Genomic DNA, 21,066 nt, shown 5'->3' with positions numbered 1-21,066 from the left:
TAGTCCACTCATGTAGATTGGGTTTTCCGCAATGTGAATTGCTGTTTTTTTTTATCACCATAAAACTGCATATGGTGATGTCAAATCCCAACTCACAAAATAGATTCTAGATCCACATAATATCACACCTCATATGCCATCACCTTGTATTCAACTTCATGTTGGATCTTATTATCACATGTTGTTGTTTTTTTTTTTGTCTTCCAAGAGAGCAATTTTGCACCCACAAAGGTACAGTAACATGCAGCGGATTGTGTTTGTCTGATATCCCCACAGTTTGCATCTTTTGTTGACTTCATCATCTGAATGCCCGTGAATTGAAAACAACACAGTTTGCCTGGTGAGAATTTAAGATACCTCAAAACCCTCCATACTGCATGCAAGTGGGGAGAGGAAGGTGCATGCATGAACTTACCACTCCCACTACCATGGTTTTTAAACCAAGACTCAGCTTGGGAGTCAAGCACTCACTGAGTCGGGTCAACCCAGGAGTCAGTAGTGCTATTAACAGATACTTGGATCAGCGGGTTCCTGAGTGACCCGACCCAATTTAAACGGATCTGGGTCCAATTTTCATACCCATTCAAAAATCCTGTCAGGTTGGATCTTTTAAGATCAGGTCAAGTTTAGTAGCTAATCCAGTACATGTTGGCTACCCAGTTAATGGTTTGTATCAATATTAATTAATTTATATTTTTGAAAGATGAGCGATCAATATTAAATAATTAAATCAGGAAATTGCTTTAAAGGTAACAATTAAATCCAAAGGTCAAGATTTTTATCGCTTTAGGTAACATTTTCATGAAGAGAAGGTATTATGAATAGTTTGTAATTTTTCAAATCATTAATTTCATAAATGATATTGATCATGACAGATTTCGGAGAGGTGCTAATGACATTGTTTAAGGGAGTTGATAAAGTAGATAAGAAAAAATGAAAAAAGAGCCTGGGGGGGGGGGGGGGGGCGAGTTTTTCTTGATAATATGATAATATCACACATCCCCACTCCCTTGCTTTTATTAATAAAATTTTCATAATGACAAAACAGCCCCCACTAGCACAATACACCATGTACTCAATGTGGGTCGTACATCCAACAATATGTGTATTATAATAATTATAGCACACAAAATTAATACAAAAGTAGGGGCCATACATGCACAACCATATCAGATGGACCATACGGTCGTATGCCCCACAACATTGGGCCATACGGTTGTACGGCCCACAATCAATCAACTTCAACTGTTTTAGAATACCAAAAATGCCCCTGTTGAGGAACATAATTACATAAATACCCAGAGAATAAGAAATGGCAAATTTTGAACTTATTTCAACCATACTAACTGATTTTATGAACTAAGATTTTTTCAATGCTGTTACACAATTGGCATATCACGTTTTCTCAGATCACCTGCTTTCTTTGATGCTGCCTGCCCATGTATGACAGCTTCTCATCTCTTCATGTTCTTCATGTCTGAGTTATATTAAGCCAATCCTGTTCTCTTTCTTGATGACCTACTGTGGAAATTTCCATGTTTGAATAAATTCAACAGGAGGGAATATCTTCCATGGTGCAATGGGCTTGGACTCTCTGTTCCTGATGCGGCCTGTTAAAGGATGGTATGGTTCATATTGAGCAAAGATCTCAACCTTGTCATCAGTCCTAGTTATATTTTATAATTATTTAAAAAAAAAAAAAAAAAAAAAAAAAAAACTTCTTATTCTGATTGTTGGGAGACATCTGGGATTGCATGTACATAGGTCAGATTATAGGACGCCATTGCAAGGGCTGTATCTCTGTGGGAGCGGTACCCACCCTGGAGGTGGTGTGATGGGAGCCCCCGGGCGCAATGCTGCTCATGTGGTTCTGCAAGATTTCAAGAAATCTGCCCCTACCTGAGATGGATACAATCCCCGGATGGTTTCAAATAATGACAGCTGGGTTTACACCATATGGTACGTTGTTACCCTTTTTATTGGAATCTTAAGCTGCCTTCATGTTCACTGCTTAATGGATTGAGTATTGTGCAGACTGGTCTGATGCACCATTGCAGGAAATCTAAATCCACAAGTCATGTTGCATCTGACAGAACAGACCTGCTGCGAGTTGCATATCCAAGAGCAATGCTATCACTCTGCAGACCCAAGATTGAAGATGGCCAAAACTCTGTTCTTATCTTCCTTTGTGCCCTGAAACAATACGCGGGTTTGCAGGATTGTAAAAGTGCTGCTGTGCATTATCAGAATTTGATTGGATCTCCTTCTGTCCTTACAAGTGTTGGAATGGCTTGCCAAAGCAGCTTAGAAATTCCCTCAACATGTGCCTGCTCAGGACATTCATTTTCATGGAATTGAGCAAATCAGTCAATTGAGTTTTTGAGAATCACCAGTTTCCAGAACTTTTCCTCTTTTTTTCTTTTTTTCCTTTTTTTTTTTTTAAAAAAAAAAAAAGGGTAAACAGAATTTTATTACCAGCCAAGAGTGGGCCCAAGCACACTTACTATCACGAAAGGCCCAAGCCCAATTGCAAGGAGACAAAATAGGACCGAAGGCCAATACTGTGCGAGACAAGTTGAATTGAAACAGGACATCAGCAAAGATGACCAATTCAACTAACAGACTGGAAAGACCAGCTAGTTGTTGAAGAGATGGAAAATCTCCTGGGTATTCAAAAACTGGATGTCTGTAATTGGGTTTGCCAGTGCTAACTTCGTCAATTTCTTTTCTGGGATAGGCTCAATGACTAAATTTACTTCATGGAAGCTAAAAAGGTCGAGCCGAATGTTTTTTGCTTGCCCATTTGATAGCTAGAATTGAGCCCTTGTTCTGCACTTTATAGCGATGTCACAATTGCATGCCTCCTTAAGCCCCGTGTGTCCTCATTCTATAGTTGAGAGGAAACAGTTGGAAGTCATTGGAGACATCTGAAGCGGAAAGTGCTCCCCATTAAGCAGCATAACAGGAGACCAGCATACAAAGCCTAATTTTGAAATACTGGATGTTAAGGCACGGTACATGCCAGCGTACATGCCCAATTTTGATATTTGAGATATGAAGGCATGTGATCCTCCAGTAGCTCAATGGTTGGGAGATTTACCCTGGCAGCAGAACGCAATGGCTGTAAAGTTAGAAGGTCACATGCGTATAGCAGCAGGGTGCCCATTTTTTAACTTTCTTCTAGATTTTTGTAGGACTTGTGCTTTTCTCATTTTTACTTGTTTTCCTTTAATTATCAACTCATTTGACACAATTGAATCTTGGATTAACACGCTTTTAAATATTAGTGTTACCTCCCCTTGTATTATTTGAAAATGCCATGAGCTGCTACATCCTATTTGAATGAAGCTACAAATAGCTTGAGTTTGTCATTGTCTGGAATCTTAGAAATTTGCACAACTGCTTGTATATGTGTCCAAGAGCTAATGATTTTGAACTACTGCTTGCAACTGTGCCTCTGGTGGAGCAAGTGTCACCCTATGGCTCCGAATGTCTTTTGCCTGAACAATATCAACATCTTTTAGACCTTTTTTTTTCCCTCCTTGTTGTAAGGATGCTTACATTTATCCCCGAGATAGTTCCTAGAGTCAACTCTCATATGCAATTGACATGGATTATTCCTAATTAACCACGTTCGAATCATTCAGCTTGCTCAAATACAACTGGTAAGTGTTTTGTCGGACAGCAAGGAAGTGCAAAAACCCTTCCAACACCTTGGGATATCTTTGAACCAAATGTCATGTTTGTAGTGACAAACAAAGGGAAAAACACACACACACACACACAAAAATGTAAGATGGTCCTTTTCCAAATTGGAACTTGTCATCGGCCTAGCCTGCTAGAGACTGACTTCGGAATGAGCACGGTTGCATCTGAAGACCACTCCATCCTGCATGAGACATGCATAGAACTTGCAAAATCAATACCATCCCCTTCATACAGCGCGCGCGCGCACAAACACACACAGACAGAGAGAGAGAGAGAGAGAGAGAGCACTTTGTAATTTCACCAACAGCCTTCATCACTTCTGCAGAACTCGTTTCCAAGACCTGGCCTCCAAGCACAATCTCATCTAAAATAGTATGCATCTGCAGAGCACGCCATTGGAACTCGATCATATAGTAGGTATCATGCATTAACTAGTGAAAAAGACTGCCTCAATGCCCAAAGCCTCAATACTGATTGACTTGAGACTAGGCTGGGGTGATTCATTTGTGTTGCTTCAAATGCCTGGCAAATCGACTCACCTCAGCTGAGTCCCTGAGACCATCAGCATGTGTTTGAGCATGGACTTGAAACAGTTGCAAAGTTTCAAAATAATAAAAAGGATAGGGGGCAGCTAACAGAAACCTTGTTAAAATTGAACACAATGTCAAGCTCACAAACGTTCTTGAAGCATTTATCCAGTGTCTCAACAAAAACTGAAATACAAGGTTTCGAGTAGACCGCACATTTCAGCAAACCCATAATAGCAGTGGCAAAAAACATAAAACAAGAAATAAAACCAAAAAAAGAAAAAGAAAAAAAGGAATAGGATCCAACAATAAAAAGTCCAAAAGGTATGATTGTACAAAGACCATTTCCAAATATGGAATATAACGCTAAATAACAAGCGTGCTTTGTAACTTTACCCAACATAAAGTCGGATGGATCTGACGCTTTGGTTGTAATTACTGTCTTGAATAACTGCCCATTTCATTCTGGCTCAATAAAATTCTTTTTTTTTCTTTTATTATTTTATAGTTTTAGTTTCTAATTATAGGTGTTCTATTTTCCTTAATTTGGGATATTTGATGTTTAAATATTATATTTTCACATGTTTCAATAGATGCATCAGGGCACCCGTTTTCTTCAAGTAACCGTCTGCAACACCGGTACATGTGTCCATGTCCAAATTGCATCCATGGCCTACAGACAACTGTTTGCTTCTATTCGTGAGGGTGCATAGTGGATCTTGGAGCTTCTATAAGGAGAGGAATGGTTTGGGAGGGTACCTTGTATGAGGTCGAGCATAGCTAGCTCATTTTCGGAACTGTCAAATACAAAGACAAAGTAAAGAGTGGCATAGTGCTTGTACACCAACCGCGTATCCTGCAGGACAGATGAATGGAATGAGTGTGAAGCTGCTTCCAGCTCTTTGAAAAGCTCAAGAGCCCACCTCAATGCATACTGAAAAAGATCTTCAGAGAAGCTAAATAACAAAAAGATAGCAGCATCCAATTCTTCTACGATGAATGCCTCAATGGCTCAATCCGTGGTGAAAACAAGGCTGAGTCAAGTTCCAAGTCATGGGATGCAGTTAGCAAAGTCATGGCCGAAATCAATTTCAGAGAATGTTTCGATCCGAAGTTCAGTCTGCATGATTAAACTTAAATAGTACTTGTGTACTTCAAAAGAGAACTGCATGAATGACATAGAATGGTGTTGTAAATGATGTTTGACGGGGCAGACAAAGAAGCCTCTTGGGTGTGTGGTGGCAGTTTTGGAAACATGTTTGTGATTACATATGATAGTAGTGTTGTTGAAATCATATGACAGATGAAAGATTGAAGCAAAATAGACAAACAACCATGAAAACAGTGCTTGAATATTCAAAAGTTAGGTAAAAGCTGTTAATGTAAAATACAATTACCCATAAATCAACCAAACTACTTGTTTTATGTAGGGGTGGCAATGTGTACGCCAGGGCTTGGACCTAGAGCTGTTCACGAGTCGAGCTAGCTCGAATAACTCGCTCGACTCAGCTCGGATTGACTCGGCTTGAATGGCTGAGTCGGGCCAAGTCAAGCTGAAATCCTGTAGTTTGAGTTGAGTTCGAGCTGAGTTCGACCATGGGCCATTTTAACTCGACTCGACTCGAAACTCGAACTCGCGCTCGACTCGGCTCATTAGAAATAGGTTTTTATATTTTTTAAATATTATATATATATATATATATATATATATATATATATATATATATATATATATATATATATATATAAAATCTAAAGTAAAACCCTACCCCACCCCACCTACACGGCTGCCTCCCTTTCCCTTTCTCCCTTTTCTTCTCTTTCTCTATCTCTACCGCACGGTCCCCCCCCAGCCTGCTGCCCCTGCTCGCCGCACGCCCGCCCGACCAACATCAATTAGAGGTGGGCCACCAACACATATGGCCTACGACTGCCTGAGGCCCCAAACGCTGCCCGAACGTCCACCCGATCTCGCCCGTCAAGGTGAGTGCTTCTTCTTCTTCTTCTTCTTTTTCCTCTTTCTTGACTCTGTTGGAGAATGGGGTCCACTTGATGAGTGGCTTGGATCTCGAATCGGGTTCCGTGATGGCCCGCCTGATGCACGTTGTCCATCTGTTTGTTTTAGGTGGACCCTTGATTGAAGAGATAGGGACATCAGATTTTTCTGTTGGATCTACTCATTTTTCTGACTATGGCTATACTTTTCTATTGACTGTTTGTTTGTAGACCCTTGATTAAAGAGATAAGGACATCAAATCTAGGACATTTTTCGTTAATCACCCATGGAAGGTCGCTCCCATCTGATCAACAGTCTGGATCACCCATCCATGGTCCTTTTCTACATAATGTTGTCCCAGTAAACTACTCAGGTTCTGATGAATCAGACCCTAAAATTCCTCTCCTAAAATGGCAATATCTTATCACATGTGCTTAAATCAAATTAAACAGTTTGCAACAGTTATATTTGAGGTCACTATTTATATTGTTATGGCCCACCATGATGTATGTGGACATCCATTTTAACAGAAGGCATGAGCCCAAAAATACTACTCATGTATGTGGGCCCAAAAATACTACTACTCAAACATACTACTACTCATGTCTGTGGGCCAAGGATCATATGTTCCTCATTTAAACCAAAAGTTATAGGCCTGCTCGATCAGTTACTTCATAACAGTACGCATTCCTTACTTGTTGGACAGTAAGCTCCGTCTTGAACTTATTCCTCTTTGCATCATGGTTCTCTTTAATTGCCTTCTTAAAAACATCTTCTGGCAATGGAATGCAATCCTTATGAACCTTGAAACGCACCTTTTTCATGTACAGTAATTTGAACCAATAGATAGGACCTACCAATTTCCTGCGCTAGACATGTGGGCAATTTATGTATAAACAATTGAGACCTACCAACTTCCTGTGTAATTCCTGTTGAAGTAACTAATAAGAAGCAATATGAGTATCCTTATCTAAAACTTTTGTAGCTCTGAAATATGTTTTGTTTCTAAATGAGGTGCAGCAAGCAATGTCTTCAGATGAGTCATCCTCCGATATTTGGGATTATGGATCCCAAGTGTACTCCCCAACTTCTGGAAAATTGAAAATCCAATGTAAATTGTGTGGGGCCAGATTTGCTAACAAAACAAATCGACTTAGACTACACTTATCCGGAGGGGGGGGGGGATGCAAAACCATGTCCCAAAGCATCAGAAGAGATACGATATTTATACCAGGCTCTTGTAGACTCCAACAAGAAGCCTTCTACTCCCTCCCCCACACCGAATACAACCAGCCATAGGATATACAATAACAGACCCGTTCTAATCAATGAAGATTCTAAAATAGAGAGGGTGAAGAGAATAAGTAGGGAAGAGGAAGAAGAGAATGCAACTAGATTAAGAAGGCTGGAAGAAGAACAATTACAATTAGCCTTGAAGTTGAGCAAGGAAGAGGCAGATGCATCAAGATATCAACGATGTACTCCTTGACAACATGACACAGAAGCAGGACTGAGCTCGACAAGCAAGAAGCCATCAAAGTTTATTTCCAAACTCGCCTCTTTCTACAAGAACTTGGGTATTCCGTATAGATCCGCTCATAAAAAAAGTTTGAAAAAATTAGTTGAATCTATACAAGAGCATGGCAAAATAGTCTCCCCACCTTCTGATTCAGGGGAGGTTAATGATCATATTGGAGAGGATAGTACCACTGGCCCAAGTTTGGATGACGAAAATTATGGATATGACCTAGAGTAGGAAAATTAACTTTAATGTATTAAGTTTTTTAGTTGTAATCTTATAAACTTGTAGAGTTGCAACTGTAGACTTGTAGTTGTACTCGTATGAACTTAACTTTCCTACTAAATTGTTGTAACTTAACTAAAATGTTGTATGTTAATGATCATATGCATTATCTTTTTATTTGTTCTTAAACATTATCTTTTTGTAGAGTTGTAGTTGCATGGATAAATTGTTTCTTATATATTTTGATAATTGTTCTTTACATATTATCATATTGATGCTTATGATTATTTGTGAACCTAGTGGTTTAGCAATATACCCCCCGTTTAGGAATTTATATTGAACAAGTACAATCACTCCACTAAAAATACTTGTTCTTTATAAATTCCTAAATTGTCCCATTTTGGACAATTCGGTACTATACCATGTACTTAGGTTGTCATCATTCAATTTACATGTGGTTGGAATTTCGGTAGTATTTCCCTATATTTTCTCTGGATATGTGATTCTTTACTAGTTAGCTTCCACTACATGTGTAGTGGATTACATGTGAGTGTGGCAACTAATTAGTATTGAATTTCACATATATCTGGAGAATATAGGGAGGTGCTGCCAAAATTTCGACTCACATGTAAATTGTATGGTGATAGTACATGATATGTTACCGAATGGGATAGAGACAATTAGCACCTCTAGATAGAGACAAGTAGGAATAAGATATTTAGAAACAATTAGTAAAAAAAATTTTGAAACAATTATGGACAATTTATGGTTATGTATATGTATGTATCCCGGTGGATTTATTTATTAGGGGACTATTTGAGACACTTGTGTCTTGCAGTTTATGGAGGGGCCCAATATTGTTTGTATTATATATTTATATATACATATAAATGTCATTGACTGATTCCTTCAACCTATAAAATCCCTAATCTTACCCTACTCTTGTTAACTTTTGATTTTTAAATGACTACTGAAGAAAACCCAAGTACTCCTGGCCCTGATGCGTCAATCAATTCTCCTTTTTCTGTGGATGAAGAAAAATTAGAGAACAAAGTTGAAACAGCTTCAGGTTCTGTGAAAGGGAAAAAAAGATCGGCAATATGGGAATCTTTTGATGAAATCACGCAACTAGATGGTTATGTCAAAATTAGATGTAAGTTTTGTAAGACTCTTCACAGCAAGCATTCTAGTTCTTCTACAACTCACTATCAGAGACATGTAGATAAATGTGTGAAGAGACCAAGAACATTAAAGGGTGGAGTCCAGCAACTGCTTTCATTTAATATTGCTGAAGATGACGACTCTAAAGCTGCACTCTCAACGTATAAGTATGACCCAGATAAACTGAATGAGTGGTTTACGAGGTTAGTGATAGTCAATGAGAAGCCATTCAGCATGGTGAAAAGCAAGGTTTTCATAGGATTTTGTAAATTTCTAAATCTCAGATGTGAGAAGGCTTCTTGATCTACTGTGAAAAGAGAGTGCATGAAGATGTATGCTGTTGAGAAAGCTAACTTGAAAGCTCTCATGGAATCCGTATCCACAGAGTAAGTTTAACATCTGATATATGGACGGCCTCGAATCAGATAAAGGGATATATGTCATTGACCGCACACTTCGTTGATGTGCATTGGAAACTACAAAAGAGGATTTTAAACTTCCGCCACGTTCCTCCTCCTCATACCGGTGTGGTACTGTCCGATTGCATTTACAACTGTCTTGTTGAGTGGGGCATTGAAAAGAAATTTTATTCAATTACTTTAGATAATGCCTCGTCCAACGATACGTTGATTTCTTTCTTACGTACTCAGTTCAAGGTTGCTGGAAATTTATTCTTCGAAGGTAAAATATTCCAAGTTAGATGTTGTGCTCACATACTCAACTTGATTGTGCAAGAAGGGCCGAAAGCAATTGATTTAACGATTGCAAACATACGAGATAGCGTTAAATATATAAGAGGGTCACCTTCAAGAATGAGTACGTGGAATGATATAATCCAACGTTTGGATTTGAAATCTAAACAGCAGTTGAAGTTAGATGTCTGCACTCATTGGAATTCCACTTATGAAATGTTGGATACGGCTTTACAATTTAAAGTTGCATTCCCTGAACTTGCAGTGCGCTATAAAATATACACATACATGCCAAGTGATGAAGACTGGAAGAAAGCTGAAAATGTTCATCAGTTTCTCAAAGTTTTTTACGATTGCACAAAGATTTTTTCAGGAAATAAGTATCCCACGGCAAATCTACTTCTCCCTGAAATTATTTTCATTATGAATGCGCTTAAAATTTGTGTTGTTAATGGTCTGGAATTTTTAAAAGTGATGGCTCTAGGAATGCAGATGAAATTTGATAAGTATTGGGCTGAATGTCACTTGTTAATGGCCATTGCAGTTGTCCTGGATCCACGATACAAGATGGCAATAGTTAGATTTGTTTTCAAATCGCTTTATTCTAGTTACGAAAGAGTTTCATCAAAGACCGCCATTATTAATGCTGCAATTGAAGAGTTGTTCGCATCATATGTTGATAATTCGGCCGATCCATCAAGTACAATAGGTACTTCTCAAACTGCGGATAATTCTTCTACTGCGAGCAAGCGACTTCGTGACTTTATCTTTTTTAGACGAAGAAGAAACGGAGACGCAGAAAACTGAATCCGAAGTGGACAAGTATCTAAAGGAACTGGTCATAAGGATAAAAGATAATGATTTCAATGTTTTGCAATGGTGGAAGTCTCGTGCTCGTGAATACCCTAGACTTCCGTTGATGGCACAAGACATTTTATTAATTCCAATTTCGACCGTGGCATCAGAATCAGCTTGTAGCACTGGCAGCAGGGTAGTTAGCAAGTATCGAAGCTCACTTGCCTCGAATACAATTGAAGCACTGATATGTATGCAAGATTGGTTGCATCCAGTTTGGGGCGGTAGCACTTTCGATGCTGAAGAGTATGAAGAAGACGATGAAATTGAAAACGTGGGCAGAATGCTTGAAGGAATGAAAACTTTAAAAATTTTCATGAACGGATTTATAATTTTGATATATTTTAACTATTTCGAATTGATGTTGATGTTGATTGTTGAGGACAAATTATGTTTTTGTGGTATGATATTGAATCATTGATAGTATCTAGAGGTTTATCATTTATGTCTTAGCAATGTGGCATTTAATTTGTATTTTTTAGCCAAAATTTTAATAACTTAACCTATGATGAATGATATGAACAAGCTCGAGCTCGACTCGAGGTAAACTCGACCCGACTCGAACCACTAGCTCGACTCAACAGCTTTGGCAAACAAGCCAAGCTTCAATGTTGAGCTCAAGGCTGAGCTCGAACTCGAGTACACCATGGACAAGCCGAGCCTAGCTTGGCCCAGCTCGACTCAACTCGGCTCGATGCACACCTCTACTTGGACCCCTGACTTGGCCCAAGGATTGGGCCCAGGCTTGAACCTAGGCCCAGTGTCCAGGACAAGCTGGGCCTAGGCCAATGATGAACAGCCCTGCCAATTAGCTCAGTCTAATCATTAAATACGCCACCATAGTACAACAAGAATGGATGACTAAAACATGTTTACGGGCAGTTTCCATTCGACATACATGCATAGTTTAAAAGCACTCTTGATCAAAGGTCATGTTTCAATTATCAAAATCATATATATGATGGGACTCATTGTGAATGGAGGGGATACCCTCAAGAATTTCTTATATTAGACCATTTCAATCTTTTGATCATTTAACTGTTTTTTTTACCGGTTGTTAAAAACATTTTTTTAAAAAAATAATAATAATTGTTTTTTCTAACCGGGATAGCCCTATATGGCCAGGGCCTGGGCCAAGGCATTGTTAGCCCAATTAGTTTCAAGGCCAGCCAGACGGCGGGGCTTTGGCGAACACCAGCCTGGCCCATTGCCGCCCACAATTTTGTGGCTAATCATTTAACAACAAGAACCATCTCCCTTAAATTACAAACAGTCTTGATGCAGAATGTGGTTTTCTATCCTAAGGTGATGATGAAAATCATATTTCTAGATTATATAAGTAATGAATCATAAATTTCAGCAATCTCAAAATAATCCAAAACAGTAAACAATAGGTTAGATCCTAGGCTAATACATACTCCTAATAGGAACTATTAACATTCTAAATCAATTGGTCCCAATGGGATTAGTAAACCTCAAATTAACATAGGGCTAGTACTAACATTATAAAATTCAAGGGAACAGCTCAAATCTAATGAGGGTTTACCCAAAATAGATAAAATTAGGGTTTAGGAAAATTAGGGAAGAACTAGGGTTTCACAATTAGGGAAAAGTTGGGTTTAGGTTTAGGTTTAGGGTTAGATCAAGGTTAGAAACTAGGGTTTTTAATGTAGCAATAAGAGGGAATCATGGGGAAAACTATGGGAAACAAGTGGGAAAGAGGGAGTGCGTACAGTTGGCCGTACAGTCACGTCCGTACGGTCGTACACCTGGTGTATGATCAATCCCAGCTGCGTACAAACTGATTTGTTTGGGATTTTAGAATGGATGGATTTTAGCTCCTTGGATTGTAGGGAAAAGAAGAAAGAGAGAGTAAAGGGTTGATGGATAGAGAGAGAGAGAGAGAAGGGAAGAAGAGGGAAAATACATTGTAGTTGAGAAGAAGGAGATATATAGGCGTTACACCTCGTAGTTAACTTTGGATTCACACCTTGAAAATCTCAAATCACATGAGAGGATGAAGAGAACATGCTCAAATTTCATTCAATCCAACATGAGGAGCTAGGGTTGGATGCCCCCCTCCTTTAAATAGCTCCAGGAAAGTACTTCTACAATAAACCTCTCAGTCTAAAGTAGTTTGCTTCGAACCCCCTACTTATTACAAATACCCCCTGTGAAATATAAAACCAAATAAACATGTAACTAAAGTCTCAAAAGTAAACTAAATGCTCGTAAACCAAAATAACTATAATCCTAACTGTCTGATGGGTCCCGACAATATCCATGATCAAGGCGGGCCACGTTGATCAAGCTACATCCAACAGTCAAAACTCGTCTAAAACTCATCCAAGCTCGCCCTCCTTGCAACCCACAATCATCTTCCCAATGTGGGGGTCTTCGATGATGCTCATATATGCTATATGTGGTCTTCAGCTCCTCTAGACTCGAACTGGTACTCGCTTAGCCATAGGGAGACGGGCTCGCCTCCTCCTCTGATATGTGTGTAATGGCATGCATGATGTGATGTCCCCATCACACTCAAACCTCAAGAGCAGTCATGCAAGCACAAAAGCTTATTGCTTCCTATGATAGTAAAATTACCTCACCCAATGCCCACCAAATTCAATAGAGTTCCTGACCAAGTCACTGATGAGTGATGAGAAACGTTAGCAATTTCACATGGCTATTCTCTTACTTGCCAAATAAAATAAAATAAAAAATCATCATCGTTGTCATCGTCTACCTTATCCCAACTAATTGGGGTAAGCTAGACAAATCATTGCCACTCCACTCTATGAAGGACCATATTCTCGGTTAAACCATGTCCTCAAATCTTTACTTACAACCTCCACCCACATCCTTTTGGGCCTTGCCCTTGCCCTTGCCCTTGCCCTTGCCCTTTTAGAGCCTTCAACCTGAACCAACTACTTGGCTTCCTTTGCACATGGCCAAACCATCCTAGTGTACTGCCCCTCATTACCTATTGGTGTTACTCCTTAAGTTCCACTGGATGCATTTATTTCTATTTCTATCCTTCCTTGTCTAGCCACTCATCTATCTCAACATTATCATTTCAGCTACACTCATCTTGTAAACACGTCGTTCCTTAACAGTCCAACATTTTGTCCCATAAAGCACGGATGGTTTTATAGCTATCTTATATTCCCCATTTAGTTTGATGGATGTGCAGTGATCACTAAAAACTCCAAAGATACATCTCCACTTCATCCACCCAATTATAATTATGTGAGCAACATCCTTCTCAATTTCTCATCTCATGAATCATTAACCCGAGATATTGAAATTTATCATTTTGGGGTACTTCTTGATCAGCAAACTTAACTAATTCCTCATACAGGCCCTCCTTTGTGCAGAACACCGTCTTCATTCGTTTCCCTCTCATTACTAAATTGCAGACCCTATACTCTATTTTACTCCAATTGATTCGAAAAGCTCCAGACTCTAAAGCATCCCTCTGTAGTTCTAGCTTTAGGTTTGCCCCTTCCCTCTTCTTGTTAACCAGAACTTATCTACAAGCAACATACACTATGGGACCTCTTCCTGTAAGTGCCTCGTCAACTCATCCAAGACCAAGGCTGCCGATGAAATAAATGTCATATTAAAGTAAGCAGGATATTAGGTCAAACATCAATTCAAGGGTATTTAAAAGATTGATGCCTAACACGAGCCGCTTTTTCTTTTTCTTTTTCTTTTTTTATTCATTTCTTCTTCTTCTTCTTCTTCTTCTTCTTTTGAATGGTAACAAGAAGCAGTATGTCATGACCAGATATAAGTCCTTCCGCCTTTTGGTGTAGGGAAGATCAGGTGAAAATGATCAATTACCAGTCTAACTTGAACCCAAGAACATGATGTAAATCTTTCTTGTGGCCTTTGAGGCAGCTGTGGAAGGAAAGCTGGCACCTTTTAACAGCTTTTAGTGGAAAGTATAAAAGGACCCCGTAACTATATAAAAGGCTCCCACATTCACTTTACTGTTTCATCATGCACTCACTGTAGCCATCTACTCTAAATTGTTGTTTCACAATTCCGAAAACAAATAAAATTCAACATCATGAATGACATGATAAAAAGGGTCATTCAATGCCCAATTCTTTGATAATTACGTGAAGGAAAAGTGGACCCACTGAATGGCAAGTGCATTGGGCTCTATACAACAACTCAAAAGTTTCCATGCCCATCGAGAAGATCCATAGTTATTCCATGAAAACCATTATGATTTTGTTTATCGGTAAAAAAGAGACAAGGAACTGACTATTCTTGAAGGTTGCTTAATAGTTAATGACCAGTTGCACTATAATTGTAAGAAGCTACTAACCACAAAAAGCTCGCTAAGAAGTTGTCTTACCCAACATTAATATTTGCACTGTGCAAAACCATTTGTTCCATTGTTGAATTCTTTGCTTCCTTGTTGTGACATGGATGTCACCATATGAGATTTTTTATTTATTTATTTTTTTTAAGTCCAGCAGTCTCTTCATCTCTTTCCACTGATTAATGCTTCTAGTGCTCATGAAAGTTATGTATCCTTGTGATAAGGGTTTGCAGTCAAAACCACAAGACAGTAAACCATGCAAGGATAAGCAAAGACTGAATGTATTTAAGTGCCCACCTAAAACTTAGTGAATCTCAAAGCCAGAAACAACATTTGGAAAAATGCCTATAATAAATAAGTACAGTAAAATCCCAACAAGTATAGCATATGATGTTAATATTTGTGACACGTTGCTGATTTAGCATTAGATGTCAGATTTGTCCATGTTCATTTCACATTCCTTAAAGCTTTAAGAATCCACACCCAGAAATGAGATTCTCAAAATTAATAACATGCAAACAATTTTAATACAGTTAATTAGTTAATGGATTTCAGAACGCTTTGCACACACAACTAACATATCAATCCAACTTCTACCCAAACAAGGAACAAAATAATCATCTCGAGAATTCACAACTGCCAAGTGAATATATATACATACATACAAGTGTGTGCGTGTTGAAACGGGACATACCAGGCCAAAGATTGCATCAGCTTCAATGAAGTTGCTAACGTTCTCTGCTCTACTGCATAAAACTGTGTGAGAATGAAAGCATAAACAAATGAATCTAATTGAATGAGAGCACAATCTATGCTACATAACTCAGATTAAGTAGAATTTCACAAAGCAAATTTGAATGGAATAACTGCCTAACCATCATTCATTTGCACCAACATATAGGTCATGATAACTGTCATAGAGAACAGCATGACACAACATGGATCACTGAATATTAACATCTCTTAATTTGGAGGAAAAGATGGAACTTGATCTCCATGAGAAAGTTTCCAGAATTCCAGTCATCATCACGGTCATCTAAACCATACCCCAACAAAGTGGGGTTGGCTGCATGAATGTGTGTGTGTGTGTGTGAAAGACTTTCAAAATTTCCTCCACAAGGGGTCTCTACAAGTATGTGGAGCCTTTCTGAGTGGGTAAACCAGAATGAGATGGTTGATCTCCCAATGGAGAACATTAGATTTATGTGGTCAAATGCACAGGAGAAACCAGTGATGTCGATGCTCAACAGATTCTTGGTGTCTTCCTCTTGGATAGAGCGGTTTCCCCTAGCAGTGCAAAGGGGGCTCCCAAAGCCAGTTTTGGATCACAGTCCTACGTTTTTGGAAGTTGATGAGGTGAACTGGGGGCCTGCAGCCGTTTCATTTAGAATTGCTTTGGTTAGAAGTGGAGGGTTTTAGGGAGCTTGTGAAAGAATGGTGGGAGTCATTTCAAGTGGAAGGCAGGGCTGGTTTCAAACTCTTTCAGAACATGCATCTTCTCAAGAGGAAGATTAATGATTGGATGAAAGAAGTGCTGCGGAAATGGATGCCATTCTACGCGAGATTCAGGAGCTCAACATCAAAGAAGAGGGAGGAGAGCTGACAAAAGAAGATTGATCGGAAAGGGAGAATTTGAGGCTTGAATGCAAGAAGCTCTTGAGGGAGGATGAGATAAAATGGAAGCAACGGTCAATAGTGACATGGCTGAAACAAGGGGATAGGAACACCAAGTATCTTCACGAGATTGCTAGTGCTCGAGGAAGGACGAATTGGATCCAAAGCATGAATGTGGACGACGCCTGGGTAGATGACAAGGAGCAAGTGAATTCTATAATGATCTTCTAACCAACAAAGATTAGGTAAGGCCGCAGTAGACAATCTCCCTTCAATCAGTTGTCTCCAAGGGACGTAGAATCTCTAGAGAATCCGATCATGGAGATTGAAGTCAAAGAAACTTTGGACAAGTTAGGGAAGGACAAAGTGTCAAGGCCAATCAGATTCACATTCGCCTTCTTTCAGAAATTTTGGAGAGTTGTGATTTGTGAAGGACAATCTGTTGCAGTTCATTACGGAGTTCTACGAGGGCAGCGGGTTAGCATTAGAGTTGGGTAACTCCTTCATTGCCATTATCCCAAGGAAAGAAGGAGCAGAGAGTTTGAAGGACTTCAAGCTAACAAGCTTGATTGGAAGCCCATACAAGATATTAGCATAGATCCTCACCTCTAGGTTGTGTGCAGCTCTAGCAAGTGTCATATCTTCATCTTAGAATGCTTTATAAAGGGGAGATAGATATTGGATTGTGCTTTGGTATGCTCGCCATAGGGTCAGGCAGAATGGGGTAGTCTGCAAGTTAGACATAGAAGAAGCATTTAATCACATGGACCGGAACTTGCTGGACTATATGTTAGGGAGGTTGCAATGCAGCTCTTGATGGAGAAAATAGATGCAAGCTTGCATTCGGTCGGCAAGATTCTCGATTCTGATTAATGAATCCATGAAAGGATCCATTAAAGCTTCAAGGGGTCTCATGCAAGGGGATCATCTACCCCCATTTTTTCCTATAATAATAGCAAGGATTTGAGGTGGGGAGGGGAGGGCCTTGGGTTTCTCACTTCCAATTCACAAATGATACCATTTTTTTTGTAATGTTGAGGAAGGAATGGTGGAGAACCTAATGAAGATCATTAGGTGCTTTTAAGCTATTTCAGGCTTCAGGGTGAACATCTCAAAGAGTGAAATATTGGAAATTCTCACATCAAAGGAGGAAATTGAGGGTTTGGCTACGGTGTTTGGATGTGATGTTGGCAGCTTCCCATCCATGTATATGGGTCTTCCTCTTTGTATAGGCAAACCCCCGAAGCATCTTCAGGACAGGGTCATAGACAAAAGCGAAAGGAAGATTGCCAATATGGGAGAGTAGACACTTATCTGAGGGGAAGAATAACTTAAATAAATGCAATGATGACAAGCATGTCGTTGTATTTTATGTCCATTTTCAAATGTTGAACCATTTGGATAAGTTGAGGTGTGAATTTTTGTAGCAAGTGAAGCAAAGACTCATAAATTTCACTTATTGAAGTAGGATGAACTGTGCAAGCTGAATAGAGAGTGTAGGCAAGGTGAAGCGGTTGGAAGCAATTAACACCAGGTATTGATAGCAAAGTATGGAGCCTCAGCAAATGGGAGTTCGCACCATCAACAACCTTCAAAAAAGGGTGATGATTGTTCCCAATATGTATCGCATGCGTCTTATCAATGTGGAATCAGGAACCCACTTGTTTACCCATGTTCACTCGCAAGGCCGGTTTGGGTGGGTTTGTTGGGGGTTTTCAAGATCCCGTAGGTAATGCCCGCATCGGTTGAAGGGTTGTTACCAGCTTGGTACGGGGGAGGCCAAGGTAAGGAAGGGAAGCTTTTGTAGAGATTGTCCTTATTAGTTGGCCCTTGGTCTATAGGGGCGAAAGGAACAGTCAATACTTCGGAGACGAGTGCAAGTCCGTGTCAAGGATGGCTGATGGGAAAAAGTGAATGTTAAAGCGTAGGCATTTTCTTTAAATATTGATGTAGAGGATCTCTTTTAGCCTCCTTTGGGGCTTTGGTAGCTTTGCACGCGTTTTGCACTTTTTTAATAAAATTTTCATCACTTTTACAAAAAAAAAAAATCAGTGCAAAAGGCAAATACATATATAATATCCAGACCATTCATTTATTGGGCCCCAACATGGATGGCGAAGAAGCAATTAGAAAGCAAGAGAAACAAAGTTGATACAATATATATATATATATATATATAGAGAGAGAGAGAGAGAGAGAGGCTGGTGAAGAAGCCCTGACAACCTCCAAAAATGCTCCGTATCAGCTCCTGTTGCTTCTCCACGGGCTGACATTCCAATTCAACTCAATGAATAAGGGCATATTTTGGAAAGAAGTCATATCAGCAATAATAAACTTGAGTATTTAGTTAAAGCTTACAACAGATTGTTGATTCTCAGGTATTAAAAAAAAAAAAAAAAGACCAGATTCGTAACAGAAAACACATTGGGAATAATTCTGAACTTGATAGCAAAGAATTAGCAGGATCATAGTCTACAGCTAGTACAAACCTGCACGGTGAATTAGCCACAAAGGAACAGGCAAGCTCAGGAATAAAAAGAAATTAAGGATCATTCAAAAGAAGCTAATCCAGTGCCTCCATGTCATTATTGCACATGCATAAATGGACGATGTCAGAGCTGTTGATTGAATATGTGAAAATAGTGAATGGAGCCAATGGACCATAGACCAAAAATCAGGGAAATTCAGCACCTTCAGAGGCATCGGACCGCTTCTCTCTTTTTTGTATCATCGCCACCCTCAGATAAAATGTGAACATTTTAAGAGGAGACATCCTTCCTTTGCGGCATGGTTTAAGTTGCAAATGATTTACAGGTGCCTGTCCTTTTTGGCTTTAAGCAGATTTACAGGTAAATGACTGTGTGTGTTCGGATAGCCTGTGAAAAAATTTAAGTCCTGTAAATGGAGAACTAATCGAGCCTGTAAATGAAATCCAAACCTTTTGCCCGTAAATGCTGTAAATCATTTACAGTCTGTAAAATGATTTACGGGCAAAAAAGGCCATCCAAAAGCAAGAGTGCCCATTTACAGGCATCCAAACGACCCCTAACAGCTGTTTCGTGTGCTAAAGAAGAGTAGGAGACCATTTTCTTGGGAATGAGATTTGGTCTTTTCTATCTTCATCTCTTCGACATGTATTGAGACTTGTCAAATTTCTATTCTGGATCTGGGCCTCTCAAGGAGAGAAGTTCAAAATTAAATACGAAAGGAAACGAGAGAGAGAGAGAGAGAGAGAGAGAGAGAGAGAGAGCGGGGATAGGGTTAAAAGAGTAACCTGATAATCATAGAATTTGGCAAGCCGAGGTTTTCCCTGTGTATTCATCACCATCACCGCTCGTATCATTTTCTTTCTTTATTTCTTTCTTTACGGTAATGTCTGTCTTTCTTTCCTCATTTTTCGAGCGCGACTTGGCAACACGGCCGGACGCGGTTTGGCTACTGACCCCAGCGCCACTGGACGCGGATTAGCCACTGACAGGTTGAGCAGCGAGGCTCGCTACTGAAGTGACGTCACCAAGTTCTGTGGGCCCCACCATGATGTATGTTTTATATCCACACCGTTAATACATTTGTAGAGATCCTATTATGACATGATACAAAGAATGATCCAAATCTGTAGTGGACCCCACCACAGAAAACAGTGGGGAGAGTGACACCCACCATTAAAAACTTCTAAAGGCCACAAAAGTTTTCGATCAAGCTGATATCTGGGTTTTCCCTTCTTTAATGTCTAAGTTAACACATGAACAGGTTGGATCTCAAATAAACATCATGGTGGACCTCAGGAAGATTTCAACGGTGGACGTCACTCGTTCCACTGTTTTCTACGGTGGGGTCTACTCCAAATTTGGATCTGCCTCATTCTTTGTATCATAGCCTAAGATGATATATCCAAATGGATGAACGGTGTGGATACAAAACATACATCATGGTGGAGCCCACAGAACTTAGTGAAGTCACTTCAGAGTCTCGCTGCTCAGCCTGTCATAGCTAATCCGCATCCAACGCCACTAGCTAGCTAGCTGATGTCAAAGCTTTGTGGGCCTACGATGGTGTATATGTTTTATCGACTCCGTCCATCCATTTTTACAGCTCTCTTAAAATGAGTCAGATCCAATTCTAAGGTAGACTAAAACATACGAAACATACAGCTCTCTTAAAATGAGTCAGATCCAATTCTAAGGTGGACTAAAACATACGAAACACCATAGAATAGACGCCTACGGCTGAAAACTTTCCGGCAGCCAAGTTTTGAATGAAGCTGATATTTGTGTTTTCCTTTATCCACCTTTTCAATAGCTCGGGTGACAAATAAACATTATGGTGGGCCCGTATAAATTTTTGGATAGTAGACATTCGGTAGTGGTATCTGCCTAATTTTTTTATTTTTAAGTCATGCATTAAAATAATCTGAAAAATGGATGGGAGGGAATGGA

At 39.5% G+C, this 21,066-nt stretch overlaps 2 protein-coding genes across 7 annotated transcripts in view; one reads left to right on the top strand and one right to left on the bottom strand.

Moving 5' to 3' along the window:
* The window catches only part of LOC131229472 (uncharacterized), a 43,658-nt gene extending 41,272 nt beyond the window's left edge, over nucleotides 1–2,386 (top strand). For 4 of the 5 annotated variants that reach the window (XM_058225436.1, XM_058225437.1, XM_058225433.1 and 1 more), the window contains 3 exons: nucleotides 1,557–1,623; nucleotides 1,765–1,959; nucleotides 2,035–2,386. In XM_058225436.1, coding sequence (XP_058081419.1) covers nucleotides 1,557–1,623; nucleotides 1,765–1,903 — 206 coding nt within the window. In that variant the 3' untranslated portion in view covers nucleotides 1,904–1,959; nucleotides 2,035–2,386. The remainder of the gene's footprint in view (nucleotides 1–1,556; nucleotides 1,624–1,764; nucleotides 1,960–2,034) is intronic. The other variant, XM_058225434.1, reaches the window with a different exon arrangement.
* A 1,211-nt stretch (nucleotides 2,387–3,597) lies between these two features.
* Nucleotides 3,598–20,079, bottom strand: LOC131229474 (AP-3 complex subunit sigma). Of its 2 annotated transcripts, XM_058225438.1 has the most exons (7): nucleotides 19,905–20,073; nucleotides 18,854–18,896; nucleotides 15,711–15,772; nucleotides 4,995–5,091; nucleotides 4,351–4,421; nucleotides 3,997–4,088; nucleotides 3,598–3,889 (listed from the first exon to the last, which is right to left on the bottom strand). In XM_058225438.1, exons 1-7 carry the CDS (start codon nucleotides 19,971–19,973, stop codon nucleotides 3,823–3,825), a joined length of 501 nt encoding a protein of 166 aa, XP_058081421.1. In that variant the 5' UTR covers nucleotides 19,974–20,073; the 3' UTR covers nucleotides 3,598–3,822. The 2 variants fall into 2 exon arrangements, with proteins under 2 accessions (XP_058081421.1, XP_058081422.1); XM_058225439.1 differs by lacking the exon at nucleotides 4,995–5,091 and having other exon boundaries at nucleotides 15,682–15,762; nucleotides 19,905–20,079.
* Between the last annotated feature and the right edge of the window lie 987 nt (nucleotides 20,080–21,066).

Source organism: Magnolia sinica, chromosome 16, assembly GCF_029962835.1.
Source record: "Magnolia sinica isolate HGM2019 chromosome 16, MsV1, whole genome shotgun sequence".
NCBI classification, from domain to species: domain Eukaryota; kingdom Viridiplantae; phylum Streptophyta; class Magnoliopsida; order Magnoliales; family Magnoliaceae; genus Magnolia; species Magnolia sinica.
Note: the sequence above shows the minus strand (reverse complement) of the source record. Positions and strands in the feature narration are given on the sequence as shown.